The following is a 16,515-nucleotide window of genomic DNA, read 5'->3' on the forward strand; positions in this document are numbered from 1 at the left end:
GGGGATCGGAGGCGCTGCGGGGTGGGCGCCTCCGATCCCCTCCTCCTCCTTCTCTGCTACAATTGCCTCAGTTTCTCTCTCCTTTTCTTTTTTACTTCTCTCTCTCTCTCTCTCCCCCTCTCTATACAGGCAGATTGTACACACAGGATTGAAACTCTACTCTTTTTCATTCATTTCCAGACGTAAAAACAGCCGACCGTTCAAGGCCAGACACAAAGCGGTACCACAGAAAAGTGGCCGTGAACACAGTTCCCCTGCCGCCTTCAATCGCAACATCAGCAGCACCATCATCATCGCCATCGCCAGAAGCAGCGACAGCGCAAACCGCTTCCGCTCCACTCTTACTTCCAACATACTTCCTATATTCTTCCACACACACACACACACACACCTCTCCGCCCAATACCCATCATCACATAAAAAGATACATACAGCAGCGGAAATATAAGTAAACGCATATTCACGCCCTAATNCTCCGCCCAATACCCATCATCACATAAAAAGATACATACAGCAGCGGAAATATAAGTAAACGCATATTCACGCCCTAATGGCTTCACCGTCGCTGAGCTCGCGCAAGGGAGTGCAACGTCATAGCCGCTGCCCGTCGCACAGAGTCAGTAGAGCCACGCTCTGCGAGGCCCCCAAGCACTTCCACGGCATCTTGCTGCAACAACAACTCCAGCGCTTTGGCGTGGCCGCACAGATTCTTCACACACAGAGCGGCCTCCCGTGCACAGTCCTCGGAACCATGCTGAATGATGTACAGCAGCGAGGCAGCGAAGGGTGGCGGCGACTTGGCGTCTGCCCCAGCACGGCGGTACCTCCACTCTGCAACGGAACGGAGGTTCTCCTCGTTCGAGGAGGTGCTATTTCGGATTGCGAGTAACGCATTCAACACAGCATATGTGTGAGATACCGTGCTTTCCACCTTGTTGGTACCACTGCTGACGCCAGCGGCTCGGCCAATTGTGTTGTTTTCTGTCTTTGCACCATTCCCGCCCCGCGCGTTTTGTGGGAAAGCAAGCGGCGCCTTCTCCTCTATGAGCCGCAAGAGTGCATTCAGCCCACCAAACTCACGCAGCTTGGTGCGATTCTCTTGACTGTTAACAGTCAGCGAGGAGAGTGCACCAGCGGCCTGCTCCAGCACCACGGAGGGCTGATCCGCTTCCTGCAGTAAGCGGCAGAGAAGCTCGAGGCCACCTTCCTCACGCGGTGCCACCTTGTCGTCGCGGGAGAGGTACCACAACGCTGACGCCACCGTCTCTTTCAGCTGCAGGGATGGCTGTTGTTGTGGCTGTGAGGCAGATGACAATTGCTTGGTGCTCGACTTTGCGTCAGGGGCTTGATAGCTGTCTTCCACAACGTGAACCAGTGCCCTCACAGCACCCGCAGCGACCATCGCCGGTCTGTTCTCCTGCACAGTAGAGCAGTTGCGTAGAATACCAACAATCTTCTCCTTCACGCTCATAGTCAGCTGCACCACGGGAGTAGTGGATTTTTTCTTTGCTGCAGAGGCAGAAGCTGCCTCGAGTATTTTCGCAAGGAGCGGAATACCGCCGCTCAACCGCACACTGTGCTTGATCTCCGGGGATATGGTGAGAATCCACAGTGTAGATGCCATCTTATCAAGTGTTGGCATGAGTATAGATGACGGATGCAGCAGAATTCCATGCTCGAGCTTTGCGAGCAGCAGCTCCACCCCACCAGCTTCACGGATGGCTGGCTTATTCTGGTCATTGATAGCACAGTTGCGCAGCGTCCCAGCCACATTGTCCAGTATCTTTTCGCTCATCGGGAGCTGCGGTGCACGGTCTTTGGTTGCTGCTGCGCCGTCCTGCTTTTGTGTCTTGTGGGGCTTGCGGTCAAGCACCGACAACAGCACCGGGATGGCTGCAGCCTTGCGGATGGCCGGCCGAGTCTCCACCGCTGCGCTGCAGTTCCATAGCGTGCCGGAGGCGTTCTCAACCACACTCACACTGCTACTCTTTGCAATGAGCTGCGACAACTCTGAGATGCCACCGTAGTCAAGGATCTGAGTCTTGTTTTCCGGGTCCACGCTAAGATTCCACAGCGCCCCCGCTGCGTTTTCCTGCACGAACTCATGTGGTGAGCTAAGCAACTCCAACAGGGCGGGGATGCAGCCGATTTGGCGCAGATAAGTCCTGTTCTCCGCGTTGCTGGCACAGTTCCACACCGCCCCCGCCATCTTTGTCTGTATCGATTCACACGGGTGCCGCAGCGTCGCGGTGATCTTTTCCAGACCGCCGGCCTCTCGGATGTCTATCTTCGACGCCTCCTCGCGTGTGATGTAGCCGATTGTCATGGCGACATTCTCAAGAATGGGAATGGAGTCTGTATATAGAAGGTCCAATACCGTCCGCAGCCCACCGAGGCGCCGCACCTCGCTGCGCACTTTTTCCTCATCGTCGTTGCGGGAAAGCAGACCCCACAGTAGCACGAGTGCCCGTTCCAGCACAGCCTCCGATGTGCACGACGCAACGATGCCCACGAGTGGCTGCAGCCCACCAGCCACAACAAACTCCTTTCGCGCATCGGGTAGCGCGCGCTTGCTGTCACCCGCAACTTCCACGGCACTCGCTGTGCTACTTCCGCTGCTGCTGCTGCTGCCATTGCTGCTAGTAATGAGGGGTGAGAGGCACTCCAACACCTCACATTTCACATCGTCGTTAACGCTATGAAGCAGGCGCGTTAGAGTAGCGACTGCATGGCCCTCTTGCCGCAGCGCATGCAACATCGGCGCCACCGCCGACTCTGGCAATGTCAAGGACATTGACAGCGAAGAGGACAGCGCAGGTTCCGCCGTAGTCTGATTGGCGGCTGCGGCGCGGAAGACATGGCCAAGGATGCGCAACTCCGCCAGCTGTATGGGCGGGCGCGGAAGTGGGAGATGCTTCAGCAAACCGAGAAGCACCGGCAGAACTTCATGCTGCTGTGCCGTAGACCACATCGCCGACTTTCCAAAGTTGTGCTCATCATAACTTTCAATGGCGTGCAGGAGTGTCGTCTCCTTCACATCTGGCAGGCGTAGCATTGCGAGAAGCGCACTGCCTGTCGGACTTGAGCTACTGCTGCTGCTGCTGCGTACAGAAGTAGCAGTCTTCTCCGACGGAAACAGCTGTTTCCCCCCACCGCCCCCAGTAGCATTAATGCTATTACCCTTTTCTGTCCCCGTGAAGGAGTCTCCACTCTTCAGTTTCCCTTCGGTGTCAGTCGGCTCTGGTTGCTGTTGCTTCTGCTGCTGTGGCTTTTGCGCTACGTTGGTTGCTGTTGTTGTTGTTGTTGTTGTTGTTGCTGCGGTTGTGGAGATGGAGGTGGCAGTGCGGCGTGGGCGCTTCGGCGAGCCGGAACTCATCGGTGCGGCATCTGGGGCCGCTTCGGTGCCATCCGCTGTCGTTGTGACGGCGGTGTCGTTCGTAACGCCAACGTCCTCACGCGGGGCGTCAACGACACGCTCGCTGTCGGGTGCGTAGAAGTCTGGCACCTCGCCTGTCACCAGAAGGTTCATGGCGAGCTTACAAAAGCCCTTCTGCTGCGCCACTTCGCGGGCGCGGCGCTCCAGGGACTGCAGCTGCGCCTCTACGCGTGCCAACTCGGCGCGCAGCTTGTCGTACGCCACCCGCACCATCGCCTCGTCGCGAAGGATCGCCTCCTCTTCGCGCAGCAGCGACAGCGAGCGCTCGGCAAGCACGTCACTCATATCTGGCGACGCACCGCGGCCGACTGTGCTGCTACCACCGCGTTTGGTGCTGCTGTAGGCACCTCGCCGCTGCGTGCAGAAGGCCTCGCGCAGGTTGCGTGCGAATATGGCGAGCGGGCACTGCACCGCATCTTCACCCTCTGAGAGGACCGACAGCAGTGCGGCAATGCGGCTCTCCGGCGTGCTCATTCACAGACAAAGGCGCACGCAGAGAAAAGCAGCACGGTGAGGGACGTGGAGAATAATATTGGTGGCGGTAATGCGTGTTGTGCTGCCTGCAATACCCCACAACACGCACCCGAAAGCAAAAAAGTTGCACGTGTTACAAGAAAACAAGCACAACTCACCTCCCTTTTATTGCCTAACTGCTCTACTGCTTTGCACTATGTCTGTATATACACAACTGCACACTCTTTTAGCTAATGATTATTGATAATGAGGGTGCAGGCGGTTCTTGACCCTGTTTTTATCTCTCTTGTGCTTCAACAGAGACCCCACTCACACTTCCTAGTCTTCCTTAACAGCAGTAGAAAAAGGCGAGCAAAGGTGTCAGCAGCAGCAGCAGTGATAGTAGTAGTGGCAGTAGAGATGTCATATGAAATGAGTAGCCGAACAGATTGGGGGAATTAGGATAATCAACCCCAAAGACACAGACCTCCTCACACACAAAGGTGGAGAAGGAAAGAAATACGATAGATGTAGCACAGAAATGCTACGCTAATACCAGCTCGTTAGCAGTCATGGTTCCAAGCCCTTCATGAGTCCGGGATATTCGATACAGACTCCGTTTCAATAGAGGTTTTGAGATGTAGTACGCCGCGATTCAGTTGAGCAATGTGCCCGCTTCACGGCACCGTTCCCAACAGGGAACACCAGCACAACTGCTGCCCCTCTTGTTTGCAGTGCTTTGCAGCGACAGCAAACATCCCGTCGCAAATCATCTGTAACATCGCAGGGGTGAGGGCTCATCAGGACGTAGGACAACAGAGTTTTTTCCTACTCCAACACACTGCTCTGCTGCTCGAGAGTGTCCACCGCTTAATTTTCACTCTGACTGAGACCACTCTGCTGAAGAAACTGGTGTTTTAGTCTGCAGAGTTCGACATCCACCTCATTGCGGTCCCCAGCGAGATCATGAATGATATCCTTGGCCTCAGAGATTTCTGTGGCGAGTTACAATGTTTGCTCCTGAACCTGCTGCTGTTTTCCTCCATCAAGATGGTACCGGTGAGAATTCACAAGGCCACTACGAACAGCGCCCTGCAGTAACATTGCACTATCCGCTTCTTCCACCTCGTCGCCGCTAAAGCGAGAAACGGTACTGGCCTCCCCGATGTTACTGGGAACAGCATCGTCGGGGAGTGAAGCCACTGTCACCAATGCACGACTCCAGCAGTCACGAATCCTTTTCCCCCTTCAGGGCAGCTGCACACAAATGCGTAAAAGACAAGACACACACACACACAGAGAGAGAGAGAGAGAAAGACAATTTTAATAGGCAAATGCCGCGGCAGCGCAAGGCAAAGAATATATTTAAAAGAGAGGTATAGCTGCATCTGCAGTTCCTCGACTTAAACGTGAGTTGACAATAACCTTTTCTCCCCGTTAACGCGTTACACAAACGACTCTTACTTACGCATGCCGCCCTCAGTGACGTGGCAGCACACAACCATCACACACAGGCAGCGAAACAGAGATGACCAATAGAGAACAGTTAGTGTTGGGCTACGCTGCTGCTGCTGCTGCCGTCTTGCGCCTTTTTGTCTTCGCCACCTTCTTCCTACCGCGGAGCGAGAGATCAAGCGGTAACACCGCGTGGCCCTGGCGCACCTCCACTCGCGGCTGGTTAGCCTCCTTGAACGAGAGCGCCGAGTTCCACTCCGGCCCGTGCGGGTGCCGCATCGACCGCGCGAACTCCGCCGGGTTACTGAAGGGTCTCGGAATCATATGCAGAAGCATGCGGTCCGGCACCAACTCCACACCGTCGTGGTTGATGATGACGTGATCGAGTGCCGCATCGGCACGGCTCTTAAGCAGCGCCGTCTTCTCAATCTGCCGCTGCAGCTCCGCCGCTTGCACCTTGGCCTGATGGCGGGTGTTGAGACGCGCGTCGGCGCCACCCCACTCGCCCCAGCCGGGCAGCGATGCGTTCTTATCAGCCGGCTTCATGATGGCCTCCACTTGCGCCGCCTTCTCCGCAAGGAAGTCAGCGTCCACCTCGTCGCTGGCAAAAGCTCGTGCGACGAGGTACTCCTGCTGCTGCTGGAGCGTTGCCTCGCCGTCGTCATTCGGCAGCTGCTGCTCTTCCTGCCTCTCCCGCTTCTTGCCAGTCACGTCAGTGGCACTTACTGCTGCATCTTCAGCACCACCGTCACCGCGTGACCGCTTTGTACCGATCGGCAGAATAGTAACTCGCGTGCTGCTCGCCTTTTTACGCGCCGAAGAGGGAGCGGTATCGCTGCTGCTATCGCCAAGTGAGCCAGCAGTGGGGATCTTTGGCCTTCGGCTACCGGCAAATTCCTCCTTGGCACCGCGCTGCCGTTTTGTAGACTTTCGGATGGAGCCCGCAGACTTCATCTTCCTTTCGTCACCAGCGTCGCCGTTGTTGCTGCTACTGCTGTCGCCGTCCTTGATTGAGAGGTCGTCGATGTCCTCCTCCTCCTCTTCCTCGCGCACATTGCCGCTGTCATCACTGTCCTTTGCTGCCTCCGCCTGTGCATCAATACCGAACTGGCCTTTCAGCCGAATGCTCTCCAGACTCTCGTCCCCTTTTTTCCCGTCATGCTGTTGCGTGAACGCTTTGCGGCCGACAATAGCCGTCGCTGGCGTGGGCAATCCTTTTTTTGTTTTCGTGGATGTCACCTTGGCTTTGCCGTCGTTGAGGTCCAGTGGCTCCGCGTCACCGTCAACTGCCTCTCCGCGCATATCGCGGCGAATATCCTCCTGCAGCTGCTCCAGCACATCTGCGTAGCGCTTTTCCTCACGCTCTCTGGCTTGCTGCATGAACTTCATACTCCGCAGGTCCACACGCGCCTTCTCTGTCGGCGTCATGCGCCGGGCCGCGGCGTCTCCCTCTTCATCCTCTTCATCGTCAATGCTGCGCCAGAGCACGGAGGTGGCTTTCTTCTTGCCAACCCCCTTCTCGCCAGAATCCGCATCCTGCTGCTGATTGGACTTACCGGATGCTTCGGCAATGAGGTAGTCAACGACGCGCTCCTCTTCGCTCGACGCCGCCTCGCTGTCGGCGCGGCCGTTTCCACCGGCGTTAAGGTATTCATCCTCGTCAGCATCCTCCTCCATCTTCTGCATAAGCTTCTGGTGCAGCAGGTGCTGCTCGTCAATGGCGTCCTTCGTGCTGCCGTCGAACTGCGCGAAGCGCTTCGCATGGCGCACCCATTTGCTCGTGTTCTTGTGCTTCTGCGTCACCCGCTCCTCAACACGTGCCTTCATGAGTTTCTCCGCCAGCCGCGCACGTGCCTTCTCGGGGTGGAGCAACTCGAATGCCTTCTCGCGCCGCTCCTTATCGCGCTCCTTCTCTTTGCGGAGAATACGCCGGTATGTTTTGCTCTTGATGCGGTTGAGACGGCGGCGGCGTGCGTTCTCGTACGACAGCATCGCCTTCAGCTTTGCCATGTAACTCTTCGCCGGCACCTCAGCGCCGTCGGAATGCTGCGTTGCTGCTGCACCCGCGCCATCATCGTCGTCGTCGCCGAGCGGGACAACACCGTCCTCTACAGCCGCCTCACGGAGCTGCGGTCGCGAGAGTCCGGCACCGGAAAGCAGCGCGTTCATTCTGTTCGCGAGGCGGAAAGCAGACGCACGCGTCGCGTTGCCGCTTATCCCCGCTGCTGCTGTTGCGTCGGTCTCTGCGTCAGCGTGGGGGGCAAAGCGGGACTCCGCCGCCGCGGCGATGGCGCCGAGTGTGGACGGTACTGGGTTGCTCTCCGGCATCGGCATTGGCAGTTGCACGTGCCGTGCCTCGCGCTGCTCACGCAGGAACGTGTTGTATTTGGCGAGGTCAGCCGCAACGACATCCCGCACCTCGTTGCGCACCATCTTTTCCTTTGTGTGTTCATCCACGTCAACGCTGATGAGGTTGCGCTTATTGGCGAGGGTCTGCTGCAGGCGCGCTTGCGCTGGCGTCGCCGGGGACGTGGCGACGATCTGCTGCAGTGCGCTGCTGTACGATCCCTCGACAGCGGTTGGGCCATAGAGGGACTCCGCTTCCTCCGTGACGCGGGCGCGGCGCCGCTTCTTCGCCACGCCGTCCTCGTCAACCTTTTTTTTCTTTTTGGTGCCGCTCTTCTTCTTGCTACTGCTGCCGCCATCTCCCTCCCCTCCTTCCTGCTGCTGGGCCGCGTCAAACATGTCGGCGAGGTCGACGTACTCATCATCGTCATCGCCGCGATCGTCCCTTTCGTGGAAATCCAGGTCGCTGGCGTCGTCAATCTCACCAAGCGCGCGGAGTTGCTGCAGCACCAGCGCCTCTTCCGTATCGTCGAACCCCTCCGCGTCCCGCTTCGACGTGCCCTTCTTCTTTTTCTTCGACTTCACAGCAGCACCGGTGTCAGGCTTTGACTTCTTCTGGAAGAAATGGCCATATTTCTCCTCATCGTCGCTGTTGAAGGCGAGGTCGTCGTCGATGTCTTCGTCAAGGTCCGGCGGAATCAGCGGGTTGCTGAGCGACAACTTGCCCGGCTGCTGCGTCTCCAGCATGCCCTCCTCGTCGTCGTTGCTGTTGTGGCGGCGGCGCAAACGGCCTCGTCCGCCCTCTGCCTTTTTCTTCCGCCCCGTCTCACCGGCGGCCCTGTCGCTGCGCCGAACCATAAATGGTGCACCGCGTCACTTCCTACCTGCAGCAATGCACGCACCACCACCGTTGTGTGTATTGTGTGGGAGAGCGAGAAAGGAAACGGAGAGAATGAAAAGGAGAGAGAAACGTAGCGATGTGACACAGTACGGAGACACACTGTTTCCATTATTTAGTACGACTGCTAGCGCTGCTGCTGCACACAGGACGTCGAGATGCCTCCCCGACTCTAGACGCTGAAACTCCTCATTGCGTATAAGCAACCTTTCTCTCTTTTGTATTCCTTCGCTCTTTCTGCACTCGCACAGCTCTGCCGTAGAACTGACTCACACACAGACGCCTCACATCATTGCCCCCATTGGCACCTCGCAACATCACTTTATGTATACATTGAGGGTGAAGCACATACGCACGTGCACACAAACGAAACAAAAATTAAAACAAAAAGAGTGATAACAAAAGGAGCTGTCTTCTTACATGAAATAGGTGCCTGTCTTCTCAGTGCAACAAAGCGGCGCATACAAAAAAAGCAAATATCACGTCGTTAGAGTGGACGTAGAGAGCATCCAGTGTTAGACCAGTAATATCCGCCCACAGTGCCTAAACCGCTTCCTTCTATGCACTCTGCAAGATTGAGGCTAGTTGTCGTATCCTATTCCGCTCCGAAGCGGAAGGTGTTGTCAGAGCTCTATTGCTCTCACTCATTGTACAATCGCCGCTCATCGGCCGCTGTGGTAGTCGGGGAAGAGTTATACGTAGCGGCACATTCTTTAAACCGCGTGGCACACCTGCATTTGCTACCCTTGTTTTTACAGATATAGCTTCCGCTGCAACTATCTCCTCTCCCTGTGGATTTCCGTTCCTGCCGCCTCTTCCGTTTTCGCGATCAACAGAGACCTGCGGCAGTGCACGCCGTGGAGGACGCATCCCCGGTTTGGCTGGAGTCTTCCCAGGAGGTTTTGCCACAAGTGATGCCGCATTACTTTCAGTTCCGTTTTCAACTTCGTTTCCTCTTTCGCGCTGCTGATCCCATTGCTTTTGCGGTGTGGCCCTTTGCGGCACAGTCGGTTTGCGCTCCGGTGCGGCGAGACCAGGCGCTGGACGTGCAGCTGCAGCAGCCCTCTTCTCCTCGGCGGCGGGGTCAAAGCCGGCCCAGCGGTACTTGCCATCTGGCGTAATCCACTCACCACCATCCGCCAATACGGTGCCATCGTCCGCCAGGCGGTTCAAATTTTGAAGGGCTTTGCCGCGGCGACCGCGCTGTTTGGTGGCACTCGAGCCTCTTCTCTTATTCTTATCCGAAGGCGTCGAGGGCCACCGTTCAACAATGACACCGGGCTCTGGCACGATATTCGATGACTGCTCCTCTTCCTCTTGATGTTCCTGTTGTTGTTCATCGGCGCACTCATTTGTCGCCCCACTCACCGGAGTGTTGGTGGCCGGCGCTTTGACAGGAGAATTGACAAACATATGCTCATACGCAGCCAATTCTGCTGCCTCCTTCTGCCGCCGCCGCCGCTCCTCCAGCAACCGCTGCTGCTTGCGCGAAATGATTGAGAATACGCCTGTGCGGGCCGGGGCCCGCCGTTCCGTCTCCGGCGACGCTTGCTGCGACGCCATGTCATCATTCGCTATCCCATTCACCGTCGGCGACTGAGCCATCATCTGAAATGACGTACAACCACCATTTGCGATGCTCACCTGCAACATTGCAGTGCCGTCGTCTGCCAATCCACCTTCAGCTGATGCGGGGGTGCTCCTTTTCTGTTGAATCATCGCTTGCTTCAAAGCACCTGCATTAACTCCTGTCGATTTCCCCCCTCTCCGCTTCTTCTTCGCAATATCAAGGGCGATTGCCTGTTCCCCCTCAATAAGCACAATCGCATCCGGTGCGTGGTTTCGCGCGGTGGTTCCGTTACCATTTGCCGAGGCGGTCAAGTAGCCACGCGGCAGTTTCTGCAGTGCCTTTGTCCACTCGTCGTCCGTTGCTACACCGGGCGTCGTCATCCGCGTCAGTGCTTCTGCCTCGGCGTTGGCAGACGCGTTGTTGGGCGACGCGACGCGGCGGGGGCGCGGCTTACTCCTTTCATGTGGACTGCTGCCGCGCTCCTCCTCCCGCGCGCCGTTGTCATCCTTGTGATCGTCGCCACCCGGCGGGGCCGTGGTGACACGACTCTTGCGGCTCGGTCCGTGCCGCGTTGAACGTCGTTGCAACGCTGCCTTTCTGTTCGCCTCTTCACCCTCCTGCTGTTGTTGCAGCCGTAACATAACCTCAGCGGTACTGGGGGCGACGTAGCGGGCATAATCGTCCAGTGGGATCGGACTGGGTGGAGTGCCAGGGCTGTCGATAGGGCCGTCGCCAAGCGGCAAACTCACACGCTGCAGAGAAGATACCTCCCCACTCGACGCACCATGACGTGTTGTGACAGCGCTACTCCTTCGCCGTTGCCTCTCACCCCCACCCACAGAGGTGGCGAGGAGTCGAGAGAAGGTGGAGCTATGCCGCCGCTCGAGCACACCCGTGGTGTTTTTCTTGTCGCTCCTGTTACCAGCACCACCAAGCAAGGGTGGCTGGGTCTCTGCTTTGCGGCGATGGAAAGAAAGAATTGCGTCGGCGTCTAGAAGTGACGGTGACGGCGCCCATACTGGAAGCAGGCCCAAGTACGGTTGGTGTGCGCTCACAGTCCTTATTTTCGCTGCGCCGCCCGGCTGCTGTCGCGGCTTTGGCTGTTTGATGGCAAGCGCGGTGGCGATTTCCGATTCCCACGATGGCGGCTCGTGTGGGTCACACGGAATAAAGGAGCGGGCCACGGCGTTGTGCACCTCATCCCACACGGAGAAGGCGGTGTAGGCGGTCGCCACGGCGTCAAAGCAGCGCGACACATACATCTCTGCCGCCGACTCGACAATACTCTTACAGATCATCTCACAGAACATCTCCGCCGCGAGGCGCTGCTCCGCTTCCAGCACAAACGCATCTGTCAATGGGAAGACAGCGGACTGACGGCCAGTTGACGCAGTCGTCATAAGCGTTCCTCGAGGAGTCATAGTAGGAGGAGTAGCAGTAGCGACCACGGCCTCAGCCGCTATAGTATTGTTAGTAGTCGTAGCACCACTAGTCGTTTTCGGCGCAGCAAGGGCATACATTATCGAGGGAGGCGCCCAAGTGGTGCCATCGGGTAATCCCTCCTTCAAATGCGAATTAACACTCGTGGCAATCGCACGCGTCTCGCGTGTTGCATTCGCAAAACCAATTTCCTCTGCCAGTGCGACCAATTCTGGTGGCATGGGTTCTGAAAGATACACTGGAAGCTCCGGCAAACCCAATTGTCGTCGCCAGTAGCCTTCGTCCACATCAGCAGTAGCGGGCCTTCCTTTACTACTGGCGATCTGTCTCGCACTTTCTCCATCCACCACATTATTATCTGGTAGAGCAGAGAGTGATAACTCGGGGACAAGAGGCAACTGCTCGGCTGTGTCTTCGCCTTCGCCTTCGCCAGACTTCTTCTGCTTCTTCATCTTCCCTTTTTTAATCGGGGAAGCTGCGGAAAAGGAGGGGTAGGAAGCGCCACAACCGTCGTTAAGATTCGGTACAATCGGGGCCGCCGACGTGAACCCCGACGCCACCAGGAACTCTGTAGACGGTGTCGTTTTGTCGCATGACGTTCTCTCCACTTGCGCATCATCGCTGCCGCGGTCTTGCAATAAATCACGGCTTCGGGAACGGCCTCTACGCTCTTGCTTCGGCTTTGGCTGCTGCTCTTGCTTTGGCTGCTCCAAGTGCTCCTGAAGGACCTTTATGCTGCACTCGTACTCCCGCTGGAAGAGCTCGTCGCGGAGGACTCTGAGATGGGTGTCGTCCTCGTCGAGCGCGACGGGGTCTGGGAAAAATGGCGGCATCTCCGGCAGCACCGGCGTCTCTTCGAAGGAGTTGGAGCGCAACGTGCCGGATGCGCCCATCTGCATCGCAGGCGATGCGGATTTGCTGCTCTTGGCGCTTATGCTTTTACGTCTCATCGTGCGGTCTGCCGCCTCAGCGTGAGAACTGAAATAAGAGGATAGAAACGCAAAGTTGCATAAGGCACTCTAGAAGCAATTTCACAACAAGATAACAACACAATGAGCTGAAATTCACATTCATACACACATAAACACCACATTCAGATCAGACTCCACAGGGGTTGAAAGTGGTTTCTGGGTATCACAAATTCTCTTGACCTGTTTCCTGCCTAGATGTCGTCGGCCTCCTTACAGTCTTCGGGGTAAACTCCAAACCACTGTAGTGCGCAGCACGCTTCGCTCGCTCAATGTCGTCTTGCTTGACCGCGTACGTATTCTGCAGTGTGCGATAGTGCTGCAGTTTTTCCTGCAAAAGGACATATTCTGGCCCACTCAGCGGGCATTCGGGGTCACTCTCCAGCTCCTTTAGCCGCTTTGTAAAGGAGAAAACTACAGGAGAAGCTGCAGTTGCTGCGGCTTTTGTCCTGCCGCAGAGCAGCAGCCGCGAGATGCACCACATACTTGTGTAATTCTTATTACTATGCATGTGAAACAGCAACAGGTTAAAGGAATCCGAAAAAATAATAATAATAATAAATTGAGACATAATCGTTACGCAAAGCATGGGCAAAGGTTGAAACGCAAATGCCCACACACGCAGAGAGAAAGGCATGTATTGATAAGGTAGAATAAGTTTTTCAACGGTATGATACATTTAAACAGGAGCAAGATAGCAAAGAGAGCGGCGCATCACCACGCCTTAACCAATTAATCAAGTTCCCAGTCGCAGACGGTCCTGCGCCTCCACAATGCTCACCACCGCAATCACAAGACGCCGATATTCATCATCTCCCAGTATCAGGTTATTGGTGTTATCGGTTCCCCAGCGGCACAATCGCGCTCCGGATATCTTACGATTGCACGCCTGCTGCAGAGCAACACTGCGCCACATCAGGCCACTTGCTCCCCATGCACAACTCTCGACACTGCTATTACTGCAGCTTTCCTCATAGCGCGGGAACACAGACGTTGGGTAGAACACTCTGTTAATGGTGGGGCGCGTAGAAAGTGTAATGACGCCAGCTGTTGGGCGGAGTAAAAGGCTATTCAGCAGGTTGGCCCCCGGTGCACCAATAAAGATAGTGGTACGATGTGCCTCCATCTGCTCAAAGAGTTGTCGCCCATGCGACAATGTACTATTGAAGTGCTCGATGCGCAGGTGCACACGTCGTGGCTGCCATTGCTTTCGAGTTTCGTGGCCGTTGCCACCATGTGCATTGGCCCTCTCGTGGAGCAGCGCAGCCACGTCAAGCGGCAGGCGTGGCAGCATTTTTTGCTCATTGATAACGTCACGCGCCCAATCGCCGTGTCGAGAAGAGTAAAATATGAGCACATCATCATCAGCATTCTTGCTTGTCCGGTCTTTCACCTGGTTACGAGCCTCCGCCGATATTTCCGTCACGAGGGGAGTGAAAAAAAGACGAAATACACTGCTAAATTCTAATACACCGGAAACTGTATTTCTGTCGCTGGTGGTGGCATCAACAGAAACGCTTTTCCCAGTTGCCTTCAGTGAAAGATGGTGGTAGAAGTTACTTCTACCGCCTGAGCCTCCCCCCTCCTCGAGGGGAAAAGACACCAACGGCTCCTCCGTTTTGATAGCAGCATTGGTCCTGCTGATGCTGTTGCTGTCGATTAGCCTTCCTTCTTCACGCAGAAAGTCAACAAGCGCTTTTGTCAGATGCAGCTTCCGAAATTGGGCCAAGTGCGCTTGGCAATCTTTGTAGCTGACATAGAATAGTGCAAGCCACTGTTTCCACACAAGCAGTGACGGCTTATCCACTTTAGTTTCTATGTCCTTCTGCGCCAAGAGCGCTTCAAGGAGTTCCTCGTACGAGACATACTTGTTGTTAGGCATGAAACGGCGAAACAACGTATGCACCATGTCTGCATAGAACGGATCCTGCCCCAGCAAAGGTTCACAATGCGTCGGGTAACCAACTAGAAGATTCTTCAAATAAAACAATGACCCATCTCCGGCTTTAGAAGGATAAAAATTACTGGTCATGGCCGGAAACTCTGAAACATTCACCACATAATGCAGGAATGGCTTTTTCTCACTCGTCTTACTTCTTTTTTCGTCCATTATGTACCCGAACTGCGTCTCGTTGGCGCGTATACCATACACCCAATGATGCTGATTCAGCGTGTCGTTTCGGAAGTATTGAAATTCCAGCGGCTCTTTCATATCACGGTTCCGTTGCACCTCCGCTGGTTCACCGTTGCACTCTTGCTGTTGTTGTTTCTTCTTTAGCGCTACTGCAAATTGTTGAAGCTGACCGAGGTACATGCCACCCCACGGGCTGCTCGTCAAGCAACGCTCAAAGGCAAGGTGACACCCGTGCAGACTGAACGGACCACTTGTAGTGTAGTACGGTCTCGATGTGAGCACCAGCGCGTAGCCTGATTGCTGGCGCAGGCGCTCCACTTCCTCCTCATACGCCGTACGTGAGCGAAGGAAGTGCTGTTGCGACAGAAAACTCGTCATGACTGTCTCCACAAGGGTGTGGTGCGGCACCTGAAAGTCCGTCGGCGGCTGGTAGTACCCAACGCCGTACTGCTCCGTGTCACCCCATTTGTTGCTGTTCGTATCATCAAAACCCTGAACCTTCTGCACACTGACGATAAATAATGGCAGCGTATCACGTGTTTGCTGTGGCCAGCTATTTTTCACGAAGGGAAACATGGTTCCAAAGCACAGTTTCACCTTTGTAAGGAGCTGCGGCGTCACGGCTGCGGCTTTGGCCGCCGGCATCACACTCTGCTGCATAGCCTCCGCCGCTTCGTCCTCAGTGAGACGTTCCTGCTGCAGCATCATGGAAGAAAGTGGAGGCACCAACTGCGGTGATGGGCCCGCGGCACCAAGGTCGCTATCGCTGTTGTTATGGACAAACAGAACAAAGCGTCCACCGGCGTAGTACACATTTGCCACGTCGAAAAAGGTGGCGTCGCGCGGGTGGCGAGAAGATCCTGGAAGTATACCTGCAACCTTTCTGCATTCACTGAGTGTGTCAAAGGAGGGACGCTGCCGGTCCTTTTTGTCCGGCCGTTCAAAGAGGCGTGTAATTCGCTGGATAGTCTCAGTGGTGTTTGGAACGAAGGAAAACGGTCTCCGTTCATTATCCCTTTCACCAGGCAGTACCACGTCATGTGGCAGTTTCATGTCCCACTGCTTTTGATGATTTTGCGCGTTGCTGAAGTCTGCCTCTAGCGCCTCCGCAACGTCCTTGTAGTGGCGCAACAGGAGCGCCGCGAGACACGTGGTGTGAGGAAGTGAGCGGTACGCCATGATACGGCGGCGTGCGTCACGTCTCGTTTCGTCGTTGGGCGAGGACCTTTTTTTATTGCAGCGAACTTTCTCTCTTCCTTTGGGGCGATAGTATGCCACACCCACATTCAGTGGTATGGCGAGACCGGCATCGAGAGGCGTTGACGACTGCACAAGCGAAAGGAGGTACCCGACGTCGTACGGGTTGACAAACGAAGTAACGGGGGGTTCAGATTCCGCACGCATCACGGTGGCCCTTCTATCAACTTTGTGGCCTTGACCGTTGTTATTGTTGTTATTATACTTCCTCTGTTTATCGTGGGCGTAGTTCGGGTAGCGGTCAATTTTTTGGCTGCCGTCGAACACCAGGTCGGTCGCAATGGAGTTTGTGACAAGAATAATGGTGGTGGTGGTGAGCGCCAGCAGCAGAATCAAAAATGGCAGCAGACGCCGCACCAAGGTGTGTGTCCCCTTCTTATTTCGGTGTCGGTCTTCATGCGACATATCGGCGGGTCACCTCCTTCCTCACCGAGAACCAAAACAATAAAAAAAATGAGAATAAATTACACTATCTTCCTGAAAATATATGTGTTTATTCGTGCGGAAATGCATCCCACGTTCCCCACTCTCCTCCTGATCGTTACCAAGCGCAAGCCC

At 55.6% G+C, this 16,515-nt stretch overlaps 5 protein-coding genes across 5 annotated transcripts; all 5 read right to left on the reverse strand.

Moving 5' to 3' along the window:
- Positions 1 to 556: 556 nt before the first annotated feature.
- On the reverse strand, positions 557 to 3,910 carry DQ04_00241020 (vacuolar protein 8; the record flags this gene model as incomplete). Its single annotated transcript, XM_009308523.1, has 1 exon — positions 557 to 3,910. One exon carries the CDS (start codon positions 3,908 to 3,910, stop codon positions 557 to 559), a length of 3,354 nt encoding a protein of 1,117 aa, XP_009306798.1.
- A 1,536-nt stretch (positions 3,911 to 5,446) lies between these two features.
- Positions 5,447 to 8,548, reverse strand: DQ04_00241030 (U3 small nucleolar RNA-associated protein 14; the record flags this gene model as incomplete). Its single annotated transcript, XM_009308524.1, has 1 exon — positions 5,447 to 8,548. One exon carries the CDS (start codon positions 8,546 to 8,548, stop codon positions 5,447 to 5,449), a length of 3,102 nt encoding a protein of 1,033 aa, XP_009306799.1.
- A 598-nt stretch (positions 8,549 to 9,146) lies between these two features.
- Positions 9,147 to 12,548, reverse strand: DQ04_00241040 (hypothetical protein; the record flags this gene model as incomplete). Its single annotated transcript, XM_009308525.1, has 1 exon — positions 9,147 to 12,548. One exon carries the CDS (start codon positions 12,546 to 12,548, stop codon positions 9,147 to 9,149), a length of 3,402 nt encoding a protein of 1,133 aa, XP_009306800.1.
- A 184-nt stretch (positions 12,549 to 12,732) lies between these two features.
- On the reverse strand, positions 12,733 to 13,050 carry DQ04_00241050 (hypothetical protein; the record flags this gene model as incomplete). The annotated part of the gene is made up of 1 exon (XM_009308526.1): positions 12,733 to 13,050. The coding sequence occupies one exon, from the start codon at positions 13,048 to 13,050 to the stop codon at positions 12,733 to 12,735; it is 318 nt and encodes a 105-aa protein (XP_009306801.1).
- Positions 13,051 to 13,302: 252 nt separating this feature from the next.
- Positions 13,303 to 16,362, reverse strand: DQ04_00241060 (hypothetical protein; the record flags this gene model as incomplete). The annotated part of the gene is made up of 1 exon (XM_009308527.1): positions 13,303 to 16,362. The coding sequence occupies one exon, from the start codon at positions 16,360 to 16,362 to the stop codon at positions 13,303 to 13,305; it is 3,060 nt and encodes a 1,019-aa protein (XP_009306802.1).
- Positions 16,363 to 16,515: the final 153 nt, after the last annotated feature.

Source organism: Trypanosoma grayi (genome assembly GCF_000691245.1).
Source record: "Trypanosoma grayi strain ANR4 Tgr_24_V1, whole genome shotgun sequence".
Lineage (NCBI taxonomy): Eukaryota > Euglenozoa > Kinetoplastea > Trypanosomatida > Trypanosomatidae > Trypanosoma > Trypanosoma grayi.